The following is a 26,103-nucleotide window of genomic DNA, read 5'->3' on the forward strand; positions in this document are numbered from 1 at the left end:
GTCCTGTAGGATCTAGCTTCTACCAGACTTTTACTCCAGCTCAGACTACTTATCCCCTTGATTATTACAGTCTAGATGTGCTTCTCTGGGGCCCTGTAATATGCCCAGCTCAGCTTCTGCTCAGGCGCTGTGCGCTTGCTCATTTCTCTGTTTCCATATCTTCTGGTAGTGGATCCTCCTCATTTAGACCCTGGGAGAAAAAGCAGGCTCCATCCTTAATCTCTATCATTTTGTTTTCTTTACAGTATTACCCAAGATTTGAAATTCGTGTTTATTGGCTTACTTACAGTATACGATGTTAGAAAAGGGTTCTGACTTGGAGTTTCAGCAGAGACTCCAAAGGCCAAGCATGCTATAAGAGGTGACAGTACTCCTAGGACCCCCCACACAAGGAAGGTATGGAGAAGCTGGCTCTTCCTGCATCAGCAATCGGCTGCCTGTAACCTATAAAAGAGTTTGGTGTGGTGGTTCTGGAGGGAGGATTTCCAAGGAGACAGTTACCAGTAAGCACTGCCTGTCTTATGGGGGTGGGGAAGGAAGTGCTAACCTCTCTTTGAAGAAGACTTCTTACAGAGCTTTTGATTACATATCCTGCACAGGGGTGGATTTAGGTTGTGTGGGACCTAAAACTATACTACATTTGGGACTTGTTTAAAAAGAAGAATATTTGGGACGCCTAGGTGGTTTAGTCAGTTAAATGTCCGACTTCAGCTCTGGTCATGATCTCACTGTTCACGGGTTCAAGCCCTGAATAGGGCTCTGTGCTGACAGCTCAGAGCCTGGTGCCTGTTTCTGATTCTTTGTCTCCCTCTCACTCTGCCCCTCTCCCACTCATGCTCTGTCTCTGTCTCTCTCTCTCTCTCAAAAATAAATAAACATTAAAAAAAATTTTAAAGAATATTTCAATTATGAATAAAATGAAGTATGGAAGTAAATATTTACTTAAGATGAGAAAATAAACAATTTATATAATTTAAGAAGCTGACAGATACTACAAACATCACAAATCCAGAAAAAAAAAAGAATTTTTTTTCTTTTAAACTTTTAAAATATTTTTTTATTTTTGAGAAAGAGAGCACAAGTGGGGGAGGGGGCAGAGAGAGAGAGACACGGATCATATTTTCTCAAAATGAACTGCCTGACACATCTCTGTAATACTTTTTACTATGTGTTTTGGCTGCATACTCTTCAATCTCCGTGTCATATGACATTGACTCTATACATTCCTGACCAAGAGAGAACTTCTATCTGACCAATGAGTACTGAGTACTCTGCTTACAGTGTTAAGTGTCAAATATTAGACAGCTTTCCCATAGACTAGCATCTAGCCCAGTACATTTCAAGCCTGTTTCTGTTCCATTGTTAAAAATTTTCCAGCACCAGCTACTCTAGGACACTTTCATATTGTTATCTGCCTCCGGCCTTGCACCTTTGTTTCATGATACCAGACGAGTCAGCCCTGTGAGTAGCAGGGAGGAATATTCTGGAAGCCATTCCTATATCAGGACAGCTAGCAATAATTTCACCATACATGGAAGTAACTGGAAGTTATACAAATGTATCCTTTTGAATTTACCTGAATATATCCCCAGTTCAGCTTCCTGAGATTTAAAAATTGCTGCAGCCATTCTAAAGGCACCCAATGTGAAGTGCAGAGTGATCGAGGGGTTTGGAATGGAAAAAGTGATTCACTGGTCAAGCATGTGGCAGACCCCAGCTTCAGAAAGGGAGAGGTCTTAAATCAAAAGAAGTTTGGCGATCTCATCAGTTCATTGGGCTAGGATTAAAGTCAAAACAGAGAAAGATCCATTTACTTATCCATTTATTATTCAAGAGGCATGGGCAGAGTTTATTTGGGATTGATAGGAAAGAAGAAAGCCACTTTCTCTTTGCGCCTATAGAATCCAGCTCATTCCACGGAATGTGCCTCCTGTGTTTCTCTCAGAAATAGACGGTCAGTGGCATGAAATGCAGGTGTCTTATCTGCCTTGTTCACCACTGTATCCCAGCCCATGGGGCGGTGCCTGCCACATAGTAGGTCCTCAGTAAATATTTTTCAAAAGGATGCCAGACTTGGATTATATATACAAAAGTAGATAAGCTTCAACCCCTTCAATGGACTCAGAGAACTCAGTGTAGTGGGTACTGCAGACAGGAAAAGAAATGATTTTAGTACAATGCGATAAGCAGTGCCGAGCACTGGGGGCGTTGAGGGAGGGGGTGGCAGGGAAGGCTTCTTGGGGAATATGAGATGAACAATGAGGTATGACTGGGAGTTCAGGCTGGAGCGACCAGAGCCCAGAAAGACATGCAGTAAGAGGGCAGTGCAACAGTGTAGGGAATGCTAAGCGGTGCGATGGGAAACGATGGGAAACGATGGGAAACAGAGCCAGAGAAAGGATACTCGAACGCAGAGACTAGAACTGGAAGGCTTACTTAGTAGGTGATGGGGAGCCACTGAATTTAGGCCAAGAATGGCGTTACCAGAATTGTATTTGACCAAGATAACTTCGATGGGTTGGTAAGTGGTGAGTTGAAGAGGAACAAATTCAGAAGCAAGGCCAGTCAGTCAGCTCCTGCAATAGTTTAGGCAGGGTGATGGCATCCTGGCTGCCCTGGGTGGTAGAGATAGAAAGGAAGAATAGTTTGGAAAAAGATTAAGATGTCAGGCAGCTGGGTTGATTACTGATTAGATGAGGAGAGAGAAAGGAGTCTGTGCTGACTTCCAGATTTCTGTCTTGGGGACTGAGTGGATCATGAAGGTCTGAGCTCAGGGGCAAGACATGCTTTTAAGTAAGACAAGGGTTCAGTTTTGGAGTAGTTGGGTACGTTTTAGCATTCGTTGTCCTTTTTCTTCCTTTCTCACCATTGCATCCTCTCCCTTTTAGGTAAGTTGTTATCTAGTTTATTAATCCTCTAGTGAAACATGTGCACAATGTCTACAAATCAAGGCATGGCAATACCCTTAATCCTTCTTTGTTGATAGCTCCAGGGTTGGTTTTTATATTCCCTGACTTCCTTCATCTAGTCTTATAATACTTTTGCTATTTGCTTGAGGTCTTTTTCTTTTAACATAGGCCAGGCCAAAATGGATCTGAATCTGAAGACACAGATGACATCTGTGGTTTTACACATATTTGTTAGTTTTTGCAGAATTAATGTCTTAGGTCCTGTTGCCCTTCCAGGGTGGAGGACATCTATGACCCTTTGAAGGTCAAAGGTTGTGAACTTCCTGTTCCAGATAATTGCTGTATCACTTATGACAGTGGTTAATTATCAGCCAGAGAGAAAAGATTCCCCTCCCCCCTTTTGTATACTGAGTTGTTTGATTATTTTCTTCTATTGTTTTAAAAATGATAAACTCTATTCTTCTATCAATTAGCTTAATTTTTCAACTCATGTACTTGAGCATATTTTCTAAAACCATATAAAGGTAAGCATATAGTTGAAAGCAAAGACTCTAGAGCCAGACTACTATGATTTGAATCCTAGCTTCACACATATGGTGCATAGGAGCTGGGTAAGTCACAAAACCTCTTCATACCTCAGTTTCTTCATCTGAAAAGGGGGGATTATAATAATCCCTAACTCATAGGATTGTTGTGAGGATCAAAGGAGCCAAATATATATAAAACACCTGGCAACAAGTGGTAGCCTTTCCAAGTTGGTAGTGTAATTTATAATCTTTGGTAAAATGGAAGCTATAGATGGAAATGTTGGTATAAATGCAAAAGCATGCAATAAATAAAGAAAATAATTGGTCTATTCCCTAATTCTGAGGATTCTTCTTGTTTATTATCCTAATATTCCACTTGGATAATATTTACTAGCCTGCGGCACAATAAATAAAGAAAATAATTGGTCTATTCCCTAATTCTGAGGATTCTTCTTGTTTATTATCCTAATATTCCACTTGGATAATATTTACTAGCCTGCGGCACAATAAATAAAGAAAATAATCCGTCTATTCCCTAATTCTGAGGATTCTTCTTGTTTATTATCCTAATATTCCACTTGGATAATATTTACTAGCCTGAGGCACAATAAATAAAGAAAATAATCCGTCTATTCCCTAATTCTGAGGATTCTTCTTGTTTATTATCCTAATATTCCACTTGGATAATATTTACTAGCCTGAGGCATTGAGTGGAATTGCTGGTATCCTTTCTAGTAGTCAAGGGAAATGTTAGGAAGAGAGTGACATCATTCTTACTGTCAAACCTATAACTTGGCCTATGGTGTTTTACATGAAACAAAAGCCACACTCTTTGATGTTTATGTCTAACCCCAGATGGTCCCATTTTTCTGCCTGTGACATTTGTGTGATGTCTAGAGCAGTGGTAGTCTTTTCATAACCACAAGGAGGCTTGCTGATGCACAGAGCTGGCAGAGTGGAAAGATAGAAAGAACCTTGACCCTTGATGATGTCACCAGACTCTGGAATTAAGCAACCTAGGAGCCATGTTGTCATGTAAGGTGAGAAATCTCTTGTTTTTTTAAGCTATTTTTAATTCCCATTTTATATTGCATTTGGAAGCATCCTATACATGCAAAACATATGTCTCATTCTACTTAGTAACTTTTTATGGGTTTATTATTTGTATTTTTTAAATTTTTTTATTATTTTCTAAATGTTTGTTTTTGAGAGAGAGAGAGACAGAGAGAGACAGAACGTGAATAGGGGAAGGGCAGAGAGAGAAGGAGACACAATCTGAAGCAGGCTCCAGGCTCTGAGATGTCAGCACAGAGCGCAACTCGGGGCTTGAACTCCTGAACCACAAGGTCATGACCTGAGCCGAAGTCGGACGCTTAACAAACTAAGCCACCCAAGCACCCTGTATTATTTGTACTTTTAAATGATTAGTCACATGTTGGGTGTCTGGATGGCTCAGTTGGTTAAGTGTTTGACTTTTAGTTTAGGCTTAGGTCATGATCTCATGGTTTGTGAGTTCGAGCACCACATTGGGCTCTGTGCTGACAGTGCAGAGCTTGCTTGGGATTCTGTCTTTCTCCCTCTCTCTGTCCCTCCTTTGCTCCCTCCCTCCCTCTCTCTCTCTCAAAACAAACAAACAAACAAACAAACATAAAAAAAATAAATGATTAGTACACATTTAAAAATTTGTCAGCTTTGGGGCACCTGGGTGGCTCAGTGTGTTGAGCGTCCGACTTCGGCTCAGGTCATGATCTTGTGGTCCATGGGCTCAAGCCCCACATCAGGCTCTGTGCTGACGGCTCAGAGCCTGGAGACTGCTTTGGATTCTGTGTCTCCCTCTCTCTCTGCCACTCCCCTGTTCACTCTCTCTCTCTCAAAAATAAATAAATGTTAATTTTTTTAATTTGTCAGCTTTAATATACAATACAGCAAATATTAATAACTACAACCAACATAAACAAAGCTGTTGGGGTCTTCAATAACTTTTAATAGTGTGATTCCTAAGATCAAAAATTTGAGAACTACACTCTGTATTATTTCACAATACCCCATTATATTATTTCAATATACCCTGTTTATTTTGGCTGTTCTCATATTGTGGACATTTAGTTTGTTTCCAAATATTTGCTATTGCAGAGAATACTGTAAGGACAATTTTTTAGGCATTTTAAAAGCTTTATTATGTACAATTTCAAATATACACAAAAGCAGAGAGAAAAAAATGATACTAATGTCTGAATCACCCAGATTCAACAATTGTCAGCATATGGATAATCATATTTCATCCAGACCTTCCATTTCCTCCACTCAGATTATTTTTAAAACCATCCCAGGTTTTGGTGCCTAGGAGGCTCAGTTGGTTAAACATGTCTGACTTTGGCTCTGGTCATGATCTCACAGTTTGTGGGTTTCAGCCCCACATCAGGCTTTGCGCTGACAGCCCAGAACCTGGAGCCTGCTTCAGATTCTGTGCCTCGTTCTCTCTCTGCTCCTCCCTTGCTCACTTGCTCTCTCTCACAAAAATAAATTAATGTTAAAAAAAAAATTTTAACCAGCCCAGTTTTAATTTAATCTGTAAATATTCCTGTGTATTTCTCTAAAATATAAGAATTGTTTTCAAACATAACTACAATACTTTATCACACCTAAAGAATGTTTTAACAACATTTCCTTGATATTAAATGTCTAATTAGTGTTCACACTTGTCTGAATGCCTTACAATATCTTTTTTTTTTTAGTTTGAATCATGACGTAAATGAAGTTCACGTGTTGTACTTGTTTGATAATTATCTTAAATCTCTTTTGCCATGGTCTCCCTTTACATCATTAAAAATTTTCCTTTATTGGGGAGCCTGGGTGGCTCAGTCGGTTGAGCATCCAACTTTGGCTCAGGTTATAATCTTACAGTTCATGAGTTTGAGCCCTGCATCAGGCTCTTTGCTGTCAGCATGGAGCCCTCTTCAGATCCTCTGTCCCCCTCTCTCTGCCTCTCCCTTGCTCACATACTCTCTCTTTCTCTCTCAAAAATAAATAAACATTAAAAAATTTTTCCTTTATTTCTAGGGGCACCTGGATGACTCAGTTGGTTGAGCACCTGACTCTTGATTTTGGCTCAGGTAGTGATCAAGGTTTGTGGGGTTGAGCCCCGTGTTGAGCCCTTGCTTGGTGTGGAGTCTGCTTGAGATTCTCTCTCTCCCTCTGCCTCTCTCTCTCTCTCTCTCTCTCTCTCTCAAAAAATGTTTTTCCTTTATTTCTTCCTGTTGATAAAACCAGGTTATTTTCCTACACTTTCTCCATAGCTTGCATTTAGATGATTGCCTCTACCATGTAGTTTCACATGTTTCTCTGACCCTTGTGTTTCCTGTAAACTGGTGGTTAGATCTAGAGACTTGTTCAATTGAGATTTTTCAAGGGGCTGGACTAAGACTGCTTTCTAAGTGTTGATGTGTAATTCCATCATGAGACATTTGGTGTCTGGCTCTTTTTGGTGGGATGTTAACAGCAATATACGTTGATGCATCAGAACCTGCAAAATGATATTAGTCAAATTCTCTATTTCTTATAGGAAACTCCTTTGTGAGAAGAAATCTCTCAGTTCCGTTATCCCGAGGTAGCGATTATAAGAGAAAAAAAGAAAAGGGTCTGATTCCTCCCCTTTATTTATTAGTTTTTGTTGCTTATTTTCGAGAGAGAGAAAGCAGAGGAGGGACAGAAAGAGAGAGGGAGACAGAGGATCTGAAGCAGTTCTGCAGACTCTGCACTGTGCAGAGCCCAGTGTAGGGCTTGAACTCACGAACCATGAGATCATAACCTGAGCCAAAATCAGATACTTCACCCACTGAGCCACCCAGGCGCCCCACCTTTATTTACTAGTTTTAAAGATAATGAGTTGGCTCCCTAGCACCCTCCCAAGATGAATAAGGAAGTTTTGTTTCACGTTGTTTAAAAGGGTGGACCTTCTAAGGGTTGCTGTAGGTAGGGAGCAAGAGGGATTCATACATTGCTTGTGGGAGTATAAACTGATACAACCACTTTGGAGATCTACCTACGACTTGTCTGAACCATTCTGTATAGCCGATGTAAGTGAGTGCTATATCCATCAACAGATACGTATAAAAATGTTCATAGCAGCACTATTTATAATAGCCACAAACTGGAAACAACTCAAATGATTATCAGTAGAATGGATAAATACATTGAGGTATAACCATATAATGGAATAAATATATCAAAGAAAAAAAGAACAAGATATTGCCATATACAACAACATGGATGAACTTCAGATATAACACTGAGCAAAAGAAGCCATCCACAAAAAAAGTACATACTGTATTATTCCATTTATATGGGACTGATAGGCAAAGCTAATTTATAGTTATAGAGGTCAGAATAATGTCATCTTTGACAGATACTAATTAGGAGGGAGTAGGAGGGCTTAGGGGAGTATTGCTAATATTCCAGTAGCCAGAACTTACTATATATAAGTTATGCTTCAACAAAAAGGTTTTAATGTTTAATTGGGGGGGGGGGGCGGAGAGGAAGAGAGAGGGAGACAGGAAGAGAGAGGGAGAAAGGAAGAGACTTTGTGCTCTTCGCTGTCAGCACAAAGCCTGATGTGGGGCTCAAACCCATAAACTGTGAGATCATGACTTGAGCCAAAGTTGGATGCCCAACCAACTGAGCCACCCAGGCACCCCAATAAAATGTTTTTTAAAAAGGAATACCAAAGTAAGGATATATATCTGTGTTGCTTATATGAATAAAGACTTTCTGTAAGAAAACACAAAAAAACTAATATCAGTGGTCTGGGGAGAGGTAGGGCAGGGCAGGTCGGGAGACGTTTTTGCCAAAAAACCTTTTCATATTTAAAAATTTTTGAGCTGTGTGAATATATTATTTTTTTAATTGTTTACCTAGTAGAATCCTATCTCCAAATTGATCTAGCCTGCTTTTTGTCACACAGGTGTCTAGTGTTTGTTTCCCAACCTTTTTCCTCTTTTTTCTGACAATCCTGAAATATGACATATGGAACAATTATTGAAAAACTGACATCATTACTTTAAATAATGTTTACTAAAAGTCCTAAACATTGAAAGCTCAAATATTCTACAAAAGACAGTGTATTCAAATGTCAAACTATTATGCATATGTTAATTATAGGAAATATTCTGTGTCTTACCTGGTCTGACTATGGATACCCTGCAAGTTGTGACTGAATTTGCCCCATTTGTTCATAATAAACAGAATCAGCTGGAATAGAGCAATGTTACTTACAACATCTTTTTATTCTCTGTGAGAAATTATTCCTTCTCAGATAGGACTTGTCTTGGTCAAAATGCCAATATTTAGTTGTAGACATCTTTGGAGGATGCATGCCCGAAAGCAAATCGGTGTCAGTCTTCTAAAGAGTCCTCTCCCTCTTACTGACAATGATCCAGTGAACTTGAAGGGCCCATAGCAAAAGGGGTACTGAGGAAGAAGTCAGAGTGAAAAGAATAAGTATAGCAGAATTTCTAGTGGGTGGGTTGGTCCCACCCACTAGAAACAGCCACTGTGAACGTGATAAATTATAAAGATAAAGAAATCAGCCCATCTGTAAGCCAAAACAAAAATCAAAACAAAACAAAATCTCTTCTCACATATTTAGTTAAAAATTTAAAAATTATTCTTAGTGTATTACCCTTGTGAACAAACATGATTCATTTACAAATCTTCAATGTCATACTTTCCTTTGTTTATCTAAACAAATACCATGAGTTCCCTTCTTTTCTTTTCTTTTCTTTTCTTTTCTTTTCTTTTCTTTTCTTTTCTTTTCTTTTCTTTTTTTAATTTATTTTGAGAGAGAGCATGAGCAGGGGAGGGGCAGAGAGAAAGGGAGAGAGAAAGAATCCCAGGCAGGTTTCACACTCAGTGAGGAGCCTGACGAGGGACTAGATTTGAGGTTATGACCTGAGCCAAAATCAAGAGTCGGTCACTTAACCAGCTGAGCCACCCAGGTGCCCCTCCAAAGGCAAATCTTAAAGGGGATTTGCATATATTCAGATATAGAAGAAAGCCTGTAATTCTGATATGTTAAGAAGCTGGGTTTGGTAATTACCTTTTATGACCCTATGGGTTGTCTTAAATCAGGTAAGTGGTTGTTCTGTCCCACTTGGCATAGGCTGGTACTGTAGTCTGTGTGTTTGTGGCCATCCAAAATTCATGTTGAAATACTAACACCTGTGGTATGCTATTAGGAGGTGGGACCTGTGGGTGATTTGATGAGAAGGTCAGAGCCCTCATGAATAGGATTAGTGTCCTTATAAAAGAAGCCCAGGAGGGCTCTCTCTCCCTGCTTCTATCATATGAGTACATAGCAAAAAGATAGCTGTCTCTAAACCAGGAAGAGGGCCTTCACCAGCCATTAAATCTGTCAGCACCATGATCTTGGACTTCCAGAACTATGAGAAATAAGTGTTTGTTGTTTTTTTTAATGTTTATTTATTTTTGAGACAGAGAGAGACAGAGCATGAACGGGGGAGGGGCAGAGAGAGAGGGAGATACAGAATCAGAAACAGGCTCCAGGCTCCGAGCCATCAGCCCAGAGCCTGACGCGGGGCTCGAACTCATGGACCGCGAGATCGTGACCTGGCTGAAGTCGGACGCTTAACCGACTGCGCCACCCAGGCGCCCCAGTGTTTGTTGTTTATAAGCTATGATATTTCTGTTAAAGCATCCCAAACAGACTAAGACAACTAGGATCACCACTTACTTGGGCTGGAATTTCCAAGATGGCCTTATTCACATGTTCAGTGCCTCGTGGGAGCTGGGCCTCTCTAGCTGCAAGGTAAGGCTTCTTCCCTGGTGCTTCAGGGTTCCAAGAGAGAGGACGAAGAGGCTGACAGGCCTCTAAAGGGCCAGGCCAGAATTGACACAGCATTTCTTCTGTTATATTCTATTGGCCAAAGCAAGTCACTTGTTGACTCAGATTCAAGGGCAAGAGAAATGACTTCCCCTCTTGGTGGGAGGAGTGGCGTGCATATACATAATCTACCACAGTAAGAAAAGTGGGGGATGCAAATCTTTGCTTTCAAAATTTAGCTGAGGTTATTTGCATTTTAAGACAAACAAAATGCCATTTAAGAAACAACTAACCTTGGAAATAATAAGGGTAAAGAGATTAGAAATCATTATCATTATCAGGGGTAGAGGTGGTGCCTGGGTGGCTTGGTTGAGTGTTCAACTCTTTTTTTTTTTTTAATGTTTATTTCTTTTTGAGAGAAAGAAAGAGCACAAGTGGGAGAGGGACAGAGAGAGAGAGAGAGAGAGAGAGAGAGAGAGAGAGACAGAGGACCCTAAGGGGGCTCTACGCTGTCAGCACAGAGCCCAATGCAGGGCTCAAACTCGGAACCATGAGATCATGACCTGAACTGAAGTCCCACACTTAACTGACTGAGCCACCCAGGCGCCTCAAGTGTCTGACTCTTGATTTCAGCTCAAGTCATGATCCCAGGATCATAGGATCAAGCCCCGGTCAGGCTCCATGCTGAGTTTGGAGTCTGCTTAAGATTCCCTCTCTCTCTACCTCTGCCCCTCTCCCCAGCTCGCACCCTCTCCCTAAAAAATAATAAATAAAAATAAAAAAAATTTTCTAAAGAAATCATTTTTGGGGAATTTTATACTTGAGAGGATGAGAGTTGCTGACTGACCACGTTAAAGTGGAGGAGAGAAAAGAGAGGGAGGGATATAATTTCTGAAAGAAGGGTTTAGCAATGTATTTCTCTTTAAACACACAGAGAAGGGAGAGAGTATTTATCATTTGAATACTTACTAAGGGAATAGAATTCAAACGCTGGCAAATGTTATTCTTGGTGTATTGGCTTCCCTGCCTCTCCCTCCAGCACGGCAGAAGCAACAGGGAATGGAGGGAGGATAGGAACCCAAACCCTTTCCTGTCCAGACCAAGTCCCCCACCAGCTCTGTGTAAAGGGTTTACTGAAGGCTTGGGGTAACTAGAGGGAATTACAATATGGTGGAGGATCCTCAAATTGGATACTAAATATGATGGTTCCCAAAGGCCAAGGAAAAGGAAAAAAAAGAACCCTTCTACAGGGATGCTAGTCTTGCTTTCTTGTCTTAAAATCTACCTTTTACTTCCTCCTCTCAAAGAAAGCACTCTATCTTTGATCCTTCCCAGTGCACATCTTCACACACACACACACACACACACACACACACACACACACGCCAAGATGCCCATGTGTGGGTAAGAAATAAAGCCTTCACAGACAATGAGCCTGTCACTCTCAGCTGCTCAGAGAACCAGCAGGTGTTGTGAAATTACCATCTTCTTTTACCCTATTAAACTAGGTTAAATTCTTTTTTTTTTTAATTTTTTTTTCAACATTTATTTATTTTTGGGACAGAGAGAGACAGAGCATGAACAGGGGAGGGGCAGAGAGAGAGGGAGACACAGAATCGGAAACAAGCTCCAGGCTCTGAGCCATCAGCCCAGAGCCTGACGCGGGGCTCAAACTCACGGACCGTGAGATCGTGACCGGGCTGAAGTCGGACGCTTAACTGACTGCGCCACCCAGGCGCCCCTAGGTTAAATTCTTAATAGCAATAGCAATAACAAAATTGTCGACCACTTTCCGTGTACCAGATGCCTTTCCAACCACATCTATATTAGTGCATTTAAATCTCACAACAATCCTTTGGGTACAGATATTATCTCCATCCTTGATGTGAAGACAGTGAAACACAGAGAGGTTAAGTAATTTCTCCAAGGTCACACAGGTAATCAGTAGAAAAGCAGGGATTCACAGCCTGATAATTCCCAGAACCACACTCGTGAGCCTGAACCATGCAGCCTCTCTTTTGCAGGGCTTCCTCTCCTACCAACTTCTCTGTAAGAAAGTCAGCAGTTGACAAACTCATCCTCTGGTGAGGGTGAGCCTCTGGGCAGGTAAGCACTGTTGTCTTCTAGTTGCATATGTGTAAGAAATTAGGAAGGATACTTTCGTTAGCAGTGGCTATTTCTGGATGCTGGAATAAAGGGCAACTTATTTACCTTTTTAAAATATGTATTTTCGGGGCGCCTGGGTGGCTCAGTCGGTTAAGCGTCCGACTTCAGCTCAGGTCACGATCTCACGGTCTGTGAGTTCAAGCCCTGCGTCGGGCTCTGGGCTGATGGCTCAGAGCCTGGAGCCTGCTTCCGATTCTGTGTCTCCCTGTCTCTCTGACCCTCCCAGGTATAACTTGAAAGCATTGCTTCAGATACAAAGTGTATCCACAACACCCTGATTTATTGGACACCACTGTGTAGAACAAACATGTCTCTTCTCCAACTCTCAGTATGCACCTGGGTCTGTATTAATGAAGAACAAGGTTCTTTGTGGGAGGGAGTGCGGTTTTCTCTGGGGTAGCAAGTAATTTAACCAACAGGTAGGAGGGTGGATGTCTCAGGGCCATAATGCATGCCTCGTGTTATGGTTTCCACAGTCCTGGGTACTATAGTAATGCTTCCCACAGACCACTGTGTGTGCCAAAGCCCAAGTCCGCAGCTGCTTGAGTTGCCTATGAAAGTATCTATGAAAGATGTCTCCAGAACTAAAAAAAAAAAAAAAAAAAAAAAAAAAAGAAGAAAAATAAAAATGAAACCTTTAGTCCTTCCATCTATCTTAGCCCGTGTGAGGCTGCACTGGTCCAAAGTAGAGCATGTGCAGCTGATTCCTGGAAATAGGGGCCTGTGGACTTCGTGGGCCAAGTGGTTGGGCTTTCCAACGGGGCAGCCCAAAAGAAGGGTCTCAAGGGTAATTTTCATGAAGGCAGATTTAAGTCACTGGATGAGTGGCTTAGAGTCCAGCCCCTCTTGGGCCAGAGTTGGAGGTGATGTGCTTTCCTGACACTAAGTAGGAGATAGGGTCAGGTTGCACAGTACTGGGTCCTGCTAGGGATCCCAGGAAGAATGCTATAGCAAGGCAACGGCATTCCTTAGGGGCAGGTGTTAAGGGTAGATTAGGTTGTCCTTTGGGGATAGCTCTTAGTTCTGCCAAGAGTGAAAAAACTAAAACTTAGCCACATTCCTTTGACCTAAGTTCTGGGCCTCAGGAGATGTAAGACTCTTGGGATGGAGGTACATCAGGCATCTTTTTTCTTTTAGGTTCTAGAGAGGTCTTGGTTTTCTGAACATATTAAGAACACCTCCAAGAAAAGCATAGCCAACTTTAATACATAAACTCCCATTCATAAGAACCCTAATTCTTAAAGGTACCTTAGTGATCTTTACAATAAATGAAAGCCATGGTGAGTCACATATTGAAAGGATCATCTTGTGATGTTGAGAGAGAAAATGGACCCACCTGGACAGATCCACTTGGAGACAGATCACTACTTGCTACAGAGTCTTGTTGGTCCTCTCTCCACATATTCCATCACCAAAGCTATGTTCTGGGTTCTATTATGTGAAGTCAGTCAGGTGTGGCTACAGAAGAAAAGACAGGAAAGGCTCAGGAAAACAATGTTTATTATACTCACAAGTCCTGGAGACTCAGGAGACAGAGCACACCATGCAGGGCCACACGGGAAAGCTCCAGTGTCCGTTAAGAGGCAAAAGGGACAAGAGTGAGGGGAGAGCTGAGGCCATAGACTTTACCAAAGTTTCTGTAGGAAAAACAAGGCAGGGCAGAGTAAACATCTTAGCATTGGCTAATCTGAACAATTTCATACATATATATATATATATAGTTATTTATTTTTAGAGAGAGCACAGGCAGGGAAGGGGGGCAGAGAGAGAGAGAGACTGAGAATCCCAAGCAGGCTCCTTGCATGGTCAGCACAGAGCCTGATGCAGGGCTCCAACCCATGAAACCATGAGATCATCACCTAAGCCGAAATCAAGAGTCAGACACTTAACCAACTTAGCCACTCAGGCGCCCCTAATCTGAACAGTTTCTATGGGCTCTAAGCTATAGGGATGGTTTCTTGTTGCTTAGTGCCCAGCCCTGGGATGATCAAGGCGAAGTATGACTCTGGATTGGTTAGCTTGCAAACGAAAGACATGCTCCCAGCTGAGCCCTTTGCTGTCTCTAAGAATTGGCTAGCCTCAGGATAGGTAGTCTCCCCAGCCAGGAAGGTTTTCAAGGTATCAAAACATCATAGTATACAGGAAATAAAAAATATAAACAACACAGGCTATTGCTGCATAACAAATGATCCCAAATGTAGCAGCTTAATATAAACATTATCTCATAGTTTCTGTGAGTCAGGATTTCAGGAATGGTTTAACTTGGTGATTCTGTCTCTCTGGAGGTTGCAGTCAAGATGTTGGTCTACAGTAATCTGAAGGCTCAGTTGAAGGAAGATCAGTTTCTAAGGCTACTCATAGGAATATTGGCAAGAAGCTTTTTCCCTTGCTAATGATTGGAAGGAAGATTCAGTTCCTCATTACATGGCCCCATCCATAGGCTGCTTCACTGTTCCCACAACATGGCAGCTGGCTTTCCCCAAAGCAGGCGATCCAAGAGAAGAGGCAAAGAGGAAGTCATAATGCATTTTATCACCTACTCTCAGAGCTCACAGGTCCTCGCTTCTGCTACACTTCATTTGCTAGAAGTGATTCACTAGGTCTCATTCACACTCAAGGAGATAGAAGGGGTATCAAAAAAGTAAAACCATCACAAAGTCCAACACCAACTTGATCTCCACAAAGTAAGCCTAAGGGCATTTTAGCAAAGGTCATACTGTCTTAGTTTGCCCCAGATCCAATGATTCAGTCTTTCGAAGACCATGAATTTTAAACCATGAAACTTCTCCCAATTTTAGATTAGAGATCTAGGATTTGAGGGTGAATCTGTTTTGGGGTCTGTACAAAGTGGAGGCTTCCAATTCCCCCAGAGTGAGGTTTCAGAAAGCTGTGCTTTAAAGACTCGGGGTAGAATGACAGGGTATAGAGATGGGTTGGAATGTATAAGATAGGGATGCTATCAACCCCTTGTTTGTAGGGTGGGCTTTCTTCTTATAGCTACCACTGTAGACTGGCTGTGCTGTTTATCAAACATTACCAAACATCACTATAAATAAAGGAAAAACATAGGTGAAGAAAAAGAGGAGGAAGATGGTTTAAAACGTTTGAGTAAATCAATAGTGGAAAGGTAGAAGATATGGAATTAAAAACTTTAAATATGTGTGTTCCTTTACTTTAAAGAAAATGTGGAATAAAAAAAATGTGTCTCTCAAATTCCAGTAGTGGGTCATCCTACAAGATATACAGCATACCTGATTAGTGCTCCTAAAAACTGTTTAGGTCATCAAAAGTCTGAGAAACTCACAGCCAAGAAGAATCAAAGGAAACAAGACAACTGATTGTAATGAAATATCCTGCATAGAATCCTGGACTAGAAAAAGACATTAGATAAAAAGTATGAAAAACTAAGGAAATCTGAATTAACTATGGACTTTAGTTCATAATAACGTATTGATACTGCTTCATTAATAATAACCAATGTATCATACTAGGTAATGTGTTAATTATCAACTGGGTGTGAGGTATATGAGAACTCTCTGTACTATCTTCTCAAATTTTCTGCAAATCTAAAAATATTCTTTATTTTTTTAAATGTTTTATTTATTTTTTGAGAGAGAGAGAAAGAGAGCACAAGTGGGAGAGGGGCAGACAGAGAGAGGGAGACACAGAATCTGAAGCAGGCTCCAGGCTCTGAGCCGTCAGCACAGAGCCCGACACAGGGCTCAAACTTATGGACCATGAGATCATGACCTGAGCTGAAGTTGGACACTTAAGCAACTGAGCCACCCAGGTGCCCCTCTAAAAATGTTCTTTAAAAAGGCTACTGAAACTAGTATGTGTTTTTGCCCAATACCGACCAGAATTCTATACAGAGAGGAGAACATCTCTCTGAGCATTGGCTTATCAATGATGTGCCATGAACATTTGTGCTTTGAGCTTGAAAAGGTAACAGAAAAATTAAAAATTATTAATCAAATTTAAGTAAGTTCCTACTAAAATTGCTTAAATGGCAGAGTTGTGATTCTGGGGTTTCTTTTCATTCAAACAGAGTAGTAAAGGCTCTTGTGATCAGAAAGACTTGACATCTGCAAGAGAAACTTTAACTTCTAGGCCTAAGACAATTGCTTAGAATCAGGGGAAAAAATGCTTTTATAAGAAATAGTTCTTTTTTTCTGAAAGATGTTTCTTTCTTTTTTTCTTTTCAGAAAGAGAGCCCATATGAGTGAGGGAAAGGGACAGAGGGAGAGAGAGATTTTCAAGCAGGCTCCATGCTCAGCAGGGCTCCATCTCATGACCAAGAGGTCATGACCTGAGCCAAAATCAAGAGTCTGACACTTAACTGACTGCACCACCCAGGCGCCCCAAAACATGTTTCTTAAAATTTAAGTCACATCACCAAGGCATGTTTTGTTCTGACATTTTCGCCTCCCCAAAGGAAACAAACAAAGAAACAAGACTATTGGGCTCTTCAGATGATTATGATTCCCCTTTTACAAGTTAATAAGACAAATTGTTTTAAAAAATCAAAGCTTTTTTTTTTTAATGTTCATCCATTTATTTTGAGAAAGAGTGCAAGCAAGGGGAGGAGCAGAGAGAGAGGAAGAGGGAGAATCCCAAGCAGGCTCTGTGCTGTCTCTGTGCTGAGAGCACAGAGCCCAGTGTGGGGTTCACTGTGAGATCATGACCTGAGCCAAAATCAAGAGCTGGGCGCTTAACTGGCTGAGCACACCCACCCCCCAAAATCAAAGTATTTTTTTAACAGTTTTATAAACCTAAAGCAGAAATTGCTTTTGCCTCAACCAAGATTAATAGAAGACTAAACCCAAGAAATTAGAAATAAGGTATAAAAAAAAAAAGGGAATAAATAGAAGTTAAAAGTAATCAAAACATAAGATATTTGGAGCCCAAAAACAGTGAAACAAATGGATGAGATATAAAATAAAAGAGCCAGAAGCCAATAAACTTTTGCAAATAAAAAAATAATATTTTAATATCAGAGTTTAATCTACATATTTATGTATAAATATGACCATCGATGCTATTTATAAAGGCAGTAAGATGTCCAGTAATAAGAAAATAATTGTAACGCTTTTATAAATTGGGGAAATGTGTATGTATTTAAAAAAATCATCTTTTAAAAAAATTTTGTTAGTTTATTTATTTATTTTGAGAGAGAGGGAGCGAGCGCAAGTGGGGGAGGAGCAGAGAGAGAAGGAGAGAGAGAGAATCCCAAGCAGCCTCTGCACTGTTAGCGCAGAGCCCTTTGCAGGGCTGGAACTCATGAACCTGTGAGATTCTGACCTGAGCAGAAATCAAAAGTCAGACACTAACCGACTGAGCCACCCGGGTGCCCCTAAAAAAAATCATCTTTTTGAAGATTATCAGAAGACATTGGGGAAATGTTTATAATAAAAATGGTAAGTTTAACAAAGTACATATATAGTGATTCTAATTTTTTTAAGTTATAAAAATACATATGTGTTTCCTCAAAATGTTAAACATAGACTTAACCATATGACTCAGTGATCCTGAGTCATATATATACTTTCATATATATCCAAAAGAAATGAAAACTTATGTCTCTGTAAAAACATACACATGAATGTTCAGAGCAGCATTATTCACAATAGCTACAGTAGAAACAACCCAAATGTTTATCAACTGATAATGGATAAAACAAAATTTGATATATTCATAAAATACATTATTTGGCAATGAAAAGGAATGGCGTACTGTTAATGCTGCAACATGGATGAATCTTGAAAACATTATGCTAAGCTGAAAGAAGCCAGACACAAAAGGCCACATATTGTACGATTCCATTTATTTTGAATATTGAGAATAGGCAAATCAATAGAAATGAAATAGATCAGGGGGCCATGTGTTGGCTCATTTGGTGGAGCATGAGAGTCTTGATCTCGGGGTTGTGAATTTGAGCCCCATGTTGGGTGTAGAGATTACTTAAAAATAAAATCTTAAAAAGAAAAAAAAGGCAATAGTTAGTGGTTGCCAGAGACTGGGGTCTGACTGCTAATGGGTAAGGGGCTTCGTTTGGGGATGATAAAAATATTCTAAAATTATACTGAAGGGGGCTGTACAATCGTCAGTATATGTAATACAAAATGTCAGTATATTTCAATAGTTTTTACTTCTAGATGTTGGAATTACATCCGATTTTATTTTCCTTTTTTTTTTTTCTGGCATTTTCCAAATTTTCTGCAAAAAACACAAATTTATTTATTTATTTATTTATTTATTTATTTATTTATTTATAATGTTTATTTATTTTTGAGAGACAGAGACAGCGTGAGCAGGCAAGAAGCAGAGGGAGAGGGAGACACAGAATCCGAAGCAGGCTCCAGGCTCTGAGCTGTCAGCACAGAGCCTGACGTAGGGCTCAAACTCATGAACTACAAGATCATGACCTGAGCTGAAGCTGGCCTTTTCACCGACTGAACCACCCAGGTGCCCCAACACAAATGTTATGTAAAACAGTTACTGGGATGCCTGGGTCGCTCACTCAGTTAAGTGTCTGATTTTGGCTCAGGTCATGAGCTCGCTCTCCATGAGTTCGAGCCCCGCGTTGGGCTCTGTGCTGACAGCTCAGAGCCTGGAGCCTGCCTTGGACTCTGTGTCTCCGTCTTTCTCTACACCTCCCCTGCCGCACTCTGTCTTTGTCTGTCAATAATAAATAAACATTGAAAAAAAAATTTTTAAACAAATGGTTGTTCAATCAGTGTTAATCCAGGTGTAATCTCTGGGTAGGTATTTGTCCTTAAATTGCCACTGGTCTGCAACACAATACAGAAATTGAAAGTAAATACCTAGAAACTTTTAATAACTATTTTACATTGCTGTAACATCCAAACATATGATCACTCTAATAATTCTGTTTTGCGCAAGTATTGGTCCTCAGTGGATTGGGAGAAAAAAAATTGAAACCTGCTTCTTTGCTACAGATAGAGAAGTTCTGCCCTAGAAAATTCCTAATGTTTTATCAGAAAATGTTTAGATCAAAGGCTATGAGTACAGAGGTTGAGGAAAGCAAGTAAAAACTAAAACAGATTAAAATAAAATGTGTAAATAACAATAACAGTACAAATGATTAGAGCAAATTATGTCTTTTAAAAGAGATAAAAGCAGGGGCGCCTGGGTGGCGCAGTCGGTTAAGCGTCTGACTTCAGCCAGGTCACGATCTCGCGGTCCGTGAGTTCGAGCCCCGCGTCGGGCTCTGGGCTGATGGCTCAGAGCCTGGAGCCTGTTTCCGATTCTGTGTCTCACTCTCTCTCTGCCCCTCCCCCGTTCATGCTCTGTCTCTCTCTGTCCCAAAAATAAATAAACGTTGAAAAAAAAATTTTTTTTTTAAAAATAAAAAAAAAAATAAAAGAGATAAAAGCAAAAAGCTTATTGGCTGAACAAAATCAATTGAAAAACCACTCGTGTTCCAGTTAGACAGACAGCAGAGGTGGGCTTGGCTTTACCTCCCACAGCAGCATCCCCAGAAAGAGATAGTGCTCTCATCCTTTCAAGCTCAAGCTTCCAAAATAAAACACCAAAGGAAGCCCCCTATTTGCCTCTTGATAATGGTTCCCACTTCTTGTTAAGGGTGCTGGGTTGTCACAGGGGTGGGACCAATGTAATGTGCAAAAGGCTTGGTCTGTACACACCCTGGGGAAAACTTGCTCTTCTGAGGTGAGATGGAATGTCCTCTTACTTCTTCCCTGGGTTGGAATCACAAGGTCAAAAAGTCTCCCGGGGTGGGGGGCACCTGGGCGGCTCAGTGGGTTTTGGCTCAAGTCATGATTTCATGGTTTGTGAGTTCAAGCCCCAAGTTGGGCTCTGTGCCGATGATGTGGAGCCTGCTTGGAATTCTTTCTCTCTCTCTCTCTCTCTCTCTCTGCCCCCCCCCCCCTCCGCTGCCCTTGCTTGGCTATTATGAATAATGCTGCTGTGAACATGGGTGTACAAATATATCTGTTCCAGTCCCTGCTTTCCTTCTCTCGTGAATATACCCAGAAGTGAAGTTGCTGGATCATATGGAACTCTATATTTAATTTTCTGAGGAAGTGCCATATTTTTCCCATGGTGACTGTACCTTTCACATTCCCACCAACAATTCACAAGGGTTCCAACTTCACATTCTTACTAACACTTGTTATTTTTTTTTCTTTTCTTTTTTTTAAGTAATAGCTTTACTAATCGGTGTAGTGGTTATTTCATTGCAATTTTGATTTGTTCCTTAATGGTTAGTGATGTTGAGCATCTTTTCATGTGCTTATTGTCCATTTGCATATCTTCTTTGGAGAAATGTCTATTCAAGTCCTTTGCCCATTTTTGAATTGGATTTTTTTGTTATTGTTGAGTTGTAGGAGTTCTTTATTTATTGTGGATATTAATCCATTATCAGATATGTGATTTGCAAATACTTTCTCACCACTGAGTATGATGTTAGCTGTTCCTATATATGGGTTCCTATATATAGGGGTTCCTATATATGGGTTCTATTATGTTGGAGTAGGCTCTATTCCTAACTTTTTTAGTGTTTTTCATCATGAAAAGGATGTTAAATTATGTCAGATGCCTTTCCTGAATCAATTGAGATGATCATGTATTTTTCTCCCCTTCATTCTGTTAATGTGGTATATTACATTGATTTTTCTGTTAAGCCATCCTTGCATTCCAGGAATAAATTCCACTATGTTGTGGCATAATCCTTTCAATATGCTGCTAAATTCAGTTTGCTAGTACTTTATTGAGGATTTCTGCTTCAGTGTTCATAAGGGAGATCAGTCTTTAGGTTTCTTTTTTTGTATTGTCTTTGGCTTTGGTATCAGGATAATGCTGGCCTCATGCAATGAGTTAGGAAGTATTCCCTTTTCTTCAATTGTTTGGAAGAGTTTGAAAGAGATTGGTTAGTTCTTCTTTAAATGTTTAATAGAATTCTCCAGTGAAGCCATCTGGTTCAGGGCTTTTCTTTGTTCAAAGGTTTTGATTATTGATTCAGTCTCATTATTATATTTCTATTCAGATTTTCTATATCTTCACAATTCTGTCTGTTTTTCTAGGAATTTTTCCATTTCATCTGGATTATTCAATTTGTCAGCATACAATTTTCATAATACTCTCTTAGGATATTTTTAAATTTCTGTAGAATTGGTAGTAATTTCCCACCATGTGTAATTTTTGAGCACACACCCATGTGCAAGGTGCCCTGGGTTAGGTTCTGGAATCCATCTTCGAGTATCATGACATCAGAAACTTCTAGTCCAGTGTACTTAAAAATGTGATTTATGGACAAAGTTGGATAACCTTACACTTTTCAGAATTATGTTAACTATATATATAAATTTAACATCGATTTCCAAGTTACATTCAATGAAGGAAAATGCTTATGATAGTCTTACTAGCCCTTACTTGTGCTAAAGGTCTCTGGTCTCAGACTATATCTGGTACAAAGTCTTGGAGGCAGGACCAACTAGCATCAGTGCCCTCTGGTCCAGCACTGCTCATGGCACCACACACACTCAAGCCCAGTGTAGGAATGGGGCCCCTTTTTACTTTCTATTCCGTGTGGTATCCACACAGTAGATGACACAAGGCACACTAGTCTTAAGGATACAGTTTGATGGGTTTTTACATAAGTCTAAATGTGTGTAACTAACAGTAGATCAAAAATAGTCCCATCTCCCAGGAAAATCCTTTATGTGTACATGAGACATGGGAAGATTTGGGCTCTTAAAGTTTCAGTCTGGCAGCAGTGTAGAGGAAGGAGAGTGATATGGGCTCTGAGTCTTTATCTGGGAGCCTTGCTGCAGGAAGCATCTGTGAATTCTGACTCTGCCAGGAGTGGCCTAGATGTCCCCATGTTCTAGAAATCAGGGTTGGCCTGAACCCTCCAACAAGCTCTACTTGTACTTACACACCACATACATACATACCACACCTGCCGCACAGACCCATCCATTCAACATTTGTAGGCTTTGCAGATTCTGATTTGGTGGAGTATCCAGTGATAAAAAAAAACCGTAGTCCTCACCCTTCTGAAGGAGAGCCAGTGTTACTACAGCCCAGAGACCCCCAAGGGCTCATTTTCTGACTCTTTTAGATGTGGTTGGCAGTACCTGCCATATTCCTTTGTGCCTTCCTTTGCTTCTCAGAAAACCGTAGCTCTGCTCCTTTGTGGGTATCACTCACTCACCTGAAGTGAGGTTGGGGGCAGGATCATCATGACTCTGATCATCTTGCTCTGCTCCTGCTTCCTCAGCCATAGCTACTAAAGGTGCCAGTTTACTTATTTGTCCAGAAAGTAGGTCCAGGGATGTGAGATTAGAAAGATATAGGCTATTTAGCCTGGAAAGCACCCATTAGGAGGTAAGCAGATTACTCTAGAGAGGGATTTTATAAGAAGGAAGTGGACTGATTATTCATTGTCTGTGAAAGAAGCATAAGAGAAACAGGCTCGGGTTAAGAAAGGAAAGCTGGTGTTCAGAGAGCAGAAAGAAAATCCTTATGTAAAGAGTAGTCATGGTGGTACCACATGGCCTCCACCCCAACCCTCTGAGAGGAGAGGACAGATAGCAGCCCAGAGGAGAGTTTCATAGTTCTCCTGACTCGGTGATGGGCAGGGTTGGGCTGGCACTCTGGTCCTGCTAACTGAACGGTTCCATGATTCTATGATGTCACTGAAGAGAAAAGAATGGGGAGCTGGGCTTGGCTCCAGCTGCTCCAATTCCTCTCCTCTGGATTCTTGATAGTTTTCGGGGTGAGGGGAGGTGAGCTGAGCCGATCCCACGTGTCCCAGCTCAGTCTCCCCTCCAACCACCTGAGCCCCCACCATATTTATGGAGAGAAATTAGCCAGTGTGAGTCAACTTCATTCAAACAAGCAGAGCATCTTTTATGAAGTGGATCAAAAGGACAACAATGAAAATAGCCTTGTGTTCTTCTGTTTCTAGAAAACGTAAAGAACAAGAGAACTACATTCAAACTAAGCTGGAAAAGAATATTGCATGATCTGTGACTGTGAGAGTAGATGAGTCTTCTGGCTAATCCTCTGGCCTTTGAAATCACCGCAATCACTTTCTTCATCCTCCTTCTAATTTGCTTCATTTGCATCCTCCTTTTATTGGTGTTTTTTTTATATAAATGGTATAAATCCATGCTGATAAATTGGGATCAGATTTCAAGTCATGCTAGCAAATGTATCTAGAAATAATCTAAGTCAATTTATGATAGAGCCAGTAATGCCATAGCTACCTACTTTGTCCATTTAGGAATTTTAGGAAATCTAATTTCCTGTTTAAAAGTGATGTTCTATGCCAAGCATTCAATTCGAGGCCATTCTCCTTTTTCTGAATTTTTTTGCTTATTCATTTTCAGTTTCCAAAGCAAGAAAGATGTACAGACAGAAAAACGCCCTTGTGCAGATGGTAATGGAGGTGAAGGTTGTTTAGCTGCTAATGTGGAGGCGAACATTTCAAGAGACCAAGAAAAGTAAGTCTGTATCGTAGAATGTTGTAGAAAGTCATTTTGGGGTATAGCAATGGTGGCTAACACGCCTGAATTTCTAAAAATCCTGCTGATCGATTATCTAGGACTCTCCTGACACAAATCATAGACTTGAACGCACCCGTGAGGCCTGGCATTCTTGTCCAGAGACGGAGTAAAGAAGCATTGATCACACCCTTAGAAGAGAAAGAAAACATGGAAGAAGAGGGGGAGGACATAGTAAGAGAGAAGCAAGAACCTAAGAATGCTGAAGGAAATGGTCAAGAGGTGACGGACTTTTCTACTCTCAAGGGGCCGTTTAGAATTTGTTTAATTGAAAAGGTGGTAAATGACTTGGCTGGGTCCAATGACATGGCTTTGCCTGCAACTTAAGTTTTTACCTGAAAGGAGCATCGTGTCTGCAGTCATCCAAACCATCTTCTTAGCTCATCAGTCTGTGTTATTAAACCAGTCATACGTGCCAAATCTAGACACTTTCCCATTCTTTACTCTTACATTTGTGTTGTTCCTAATAGTTCCCCTTCATTGTGCTTTCCCCAGAATCCTAAGGTCTCAGAGCTGGAGGAGTCCTTGGAGATCATCTAGGGATCCAGCCCTTTCATGTTACAAATGAGAAAATGAGATGAATTGCTCAAGGTCATTCTTCCCCCCTAGCCAAGCTCAGGACCAGGCCCCACGCCCCCGTTTTGGTTCCAGGCTCCTTATACAACAGCATACAATCACCCCTGCACCTTCTCGAGCTCCCTGTTGGGGCTCCCTGATAGGGACAGTTCACATCTTCCCTTACACAAGGCCTAAGCCCAGAGGCAGAATGACAGTGCAGGGGGCTCCTTTGTAACCATAGAAATACAAAAATGAGATCATGATGGATTACCGCTGCTTTCCTGTATCACTTAGAAACACTTCTTCTGTTTCTCACGAACAATGCTTCTATATTTAATTTAAAATATAAATTAAGTTAAAAATATAAACTTAGGTGTTTTAAAGAAGGGCTTGTTGCTTTCGTAAATTAAGCATTTGACTGTTGACCCATTCTCTTGCAGGATGAGGATTTGCAAAAACCACCCATACCTGTCACCAGAAGTCAATCAGCTGTTGAAAACCACAGAAGACCTTTAAAAGGAGTGACATTTTCTAGGGAGGTAATTGTTGTGGACCTTGGGAAGGAATACCCGAAACCTCAAAGCTACCCTTTAGAACATAAAGAGAGAAGATTAGCTCAGAAAAGTGTGGGTAAATGAAATGTAAAATTAGATGAACAATGAAATGACTGGGGGTACAAGATCATGATGAAATGGCAAAGTATGGGGGAATTAAGCAAATACAGATAGTATTTTACCTTTGTGCAGAAACAAGTGGGCTACATGCAAAATTTTTAAGTAAAATACCCAGAGCTTGAATATAGTTTTTTTTTTTTAACTCGAATCTGAGTTCAAGAAATGTATTGTATTAAGTGTCCTTAAAACACTATCTACTCAAACACTGTTCTAACATGTGAATAAAGTTATTTGTGTTTGTGCAGATGTCTGTTAGGCAAGTCATATTTAAGGGGAACTTTGGGGATAGCATGTTTTTGATGCTGTCATCACAGGCATTCATGACCAAATGCTATTACTGTTATCATCATGGAAACTTCCAATAACAAGGACTAGGATCTCCTACTACATAATCCCTGTTGAACTCAGTCCTCAAACCCTTATTGTACTGACAGCTGCTTTGGGTTTTTTTTTTTTTTTAACATTTATTTATTTTTAAGAGAGAGAGTTAGAGCATGAGTGGGGGAGGAACAGAGAGAGAAGGAGACACGGGATCTGAGGTAGGCTCCAGGCTCTGAGATGTCAGCACAGAGCCTGACGCGGGGCTTGAACTCATGGACCGTGAGATCATGACCTGAGGTGAAGTTGGACAGTTAACCCACTGAACCACCCAGGCTCCCGAACTGACAGCTGCTTTGTAAGATTGCTAGAAAAAAACCCTACCGTCACCAACAAAACATGCTGTTGCTTCAGGCGAGTCCTGAGTTTACACTATTCTTGATTTCAGTAGTTTAAAATCTGCTGTCCATATGTGGAATAAGATAGTATAGGCCATTAAATCATCCAAACTGCTGCAGTAAACATTGTTAAATGTGTAAGAGGACATGAGAGAGATAAAAA

The 26,103-nt window shown here is 40.6% G+C and overlaps 1 protein-coding gene across 4 annotated transcripts in view; it reads left to right on the forward strand.

Moving 5' to 3' along the window:
- The first annotated feature begins 275 nt into the window (after positions 1-275).
- The window catches only part of CA3H2orf74 (chromosome A3 C2orf74 homolog), a 34,171-nt gene continuing 8,343 nt past the window's right edge, over positions 276-26,103 (forward strand). Inside the window, exons 1-6 of one of the 4 annotated variants that reach the window (XM_045054254.1) lie at positions 276-396; positions 4,292-4,476; positions 10,146-10,259; positions 23,819-23,932; positions 24,034-24,214; positions 24,991-25,089. In XM_045054254.1, the coding sequence (XP_044910189.1) occupies positions 10,204-10,259; positions 23,819-23,932; positions 24,034-24,214; positions 24,991-25,089 (450 nt within the window). In that variant the 5' untranslated portion in view covers positions 276-396; positions 4,292-4,476; positions 10,146-10,203. Of the gene's footprint in view, positions 397-4,291; positions 4,477-10,145; positions 10,260-23,121; positions 23,302-23,394; positions 23,588-23,818; positions 23,933-24,033; positions 24,215-24,990; positions 25,471-26,103 lie in introns of those variants that run through there. The other 3 variants (XM_045054255.1, XM_045054253.1, XM_006930122.4) reach the window with 3 other exon arrangements.

This window comes from Felis catus, chromosome A3 (assembly GCF_018350175.1).
Source record: "Felis catus isolate Fca126 chromosome A3, F.catus_Fca126_mat1.0, whole genome shotgun sequence".
NCBI classification, from domain to species: domain Eukaryota; kingdom Metazoa; phylum Chordata; class Mammalia; order Carnivora; family Felidae; genus Felis; species Felis catus.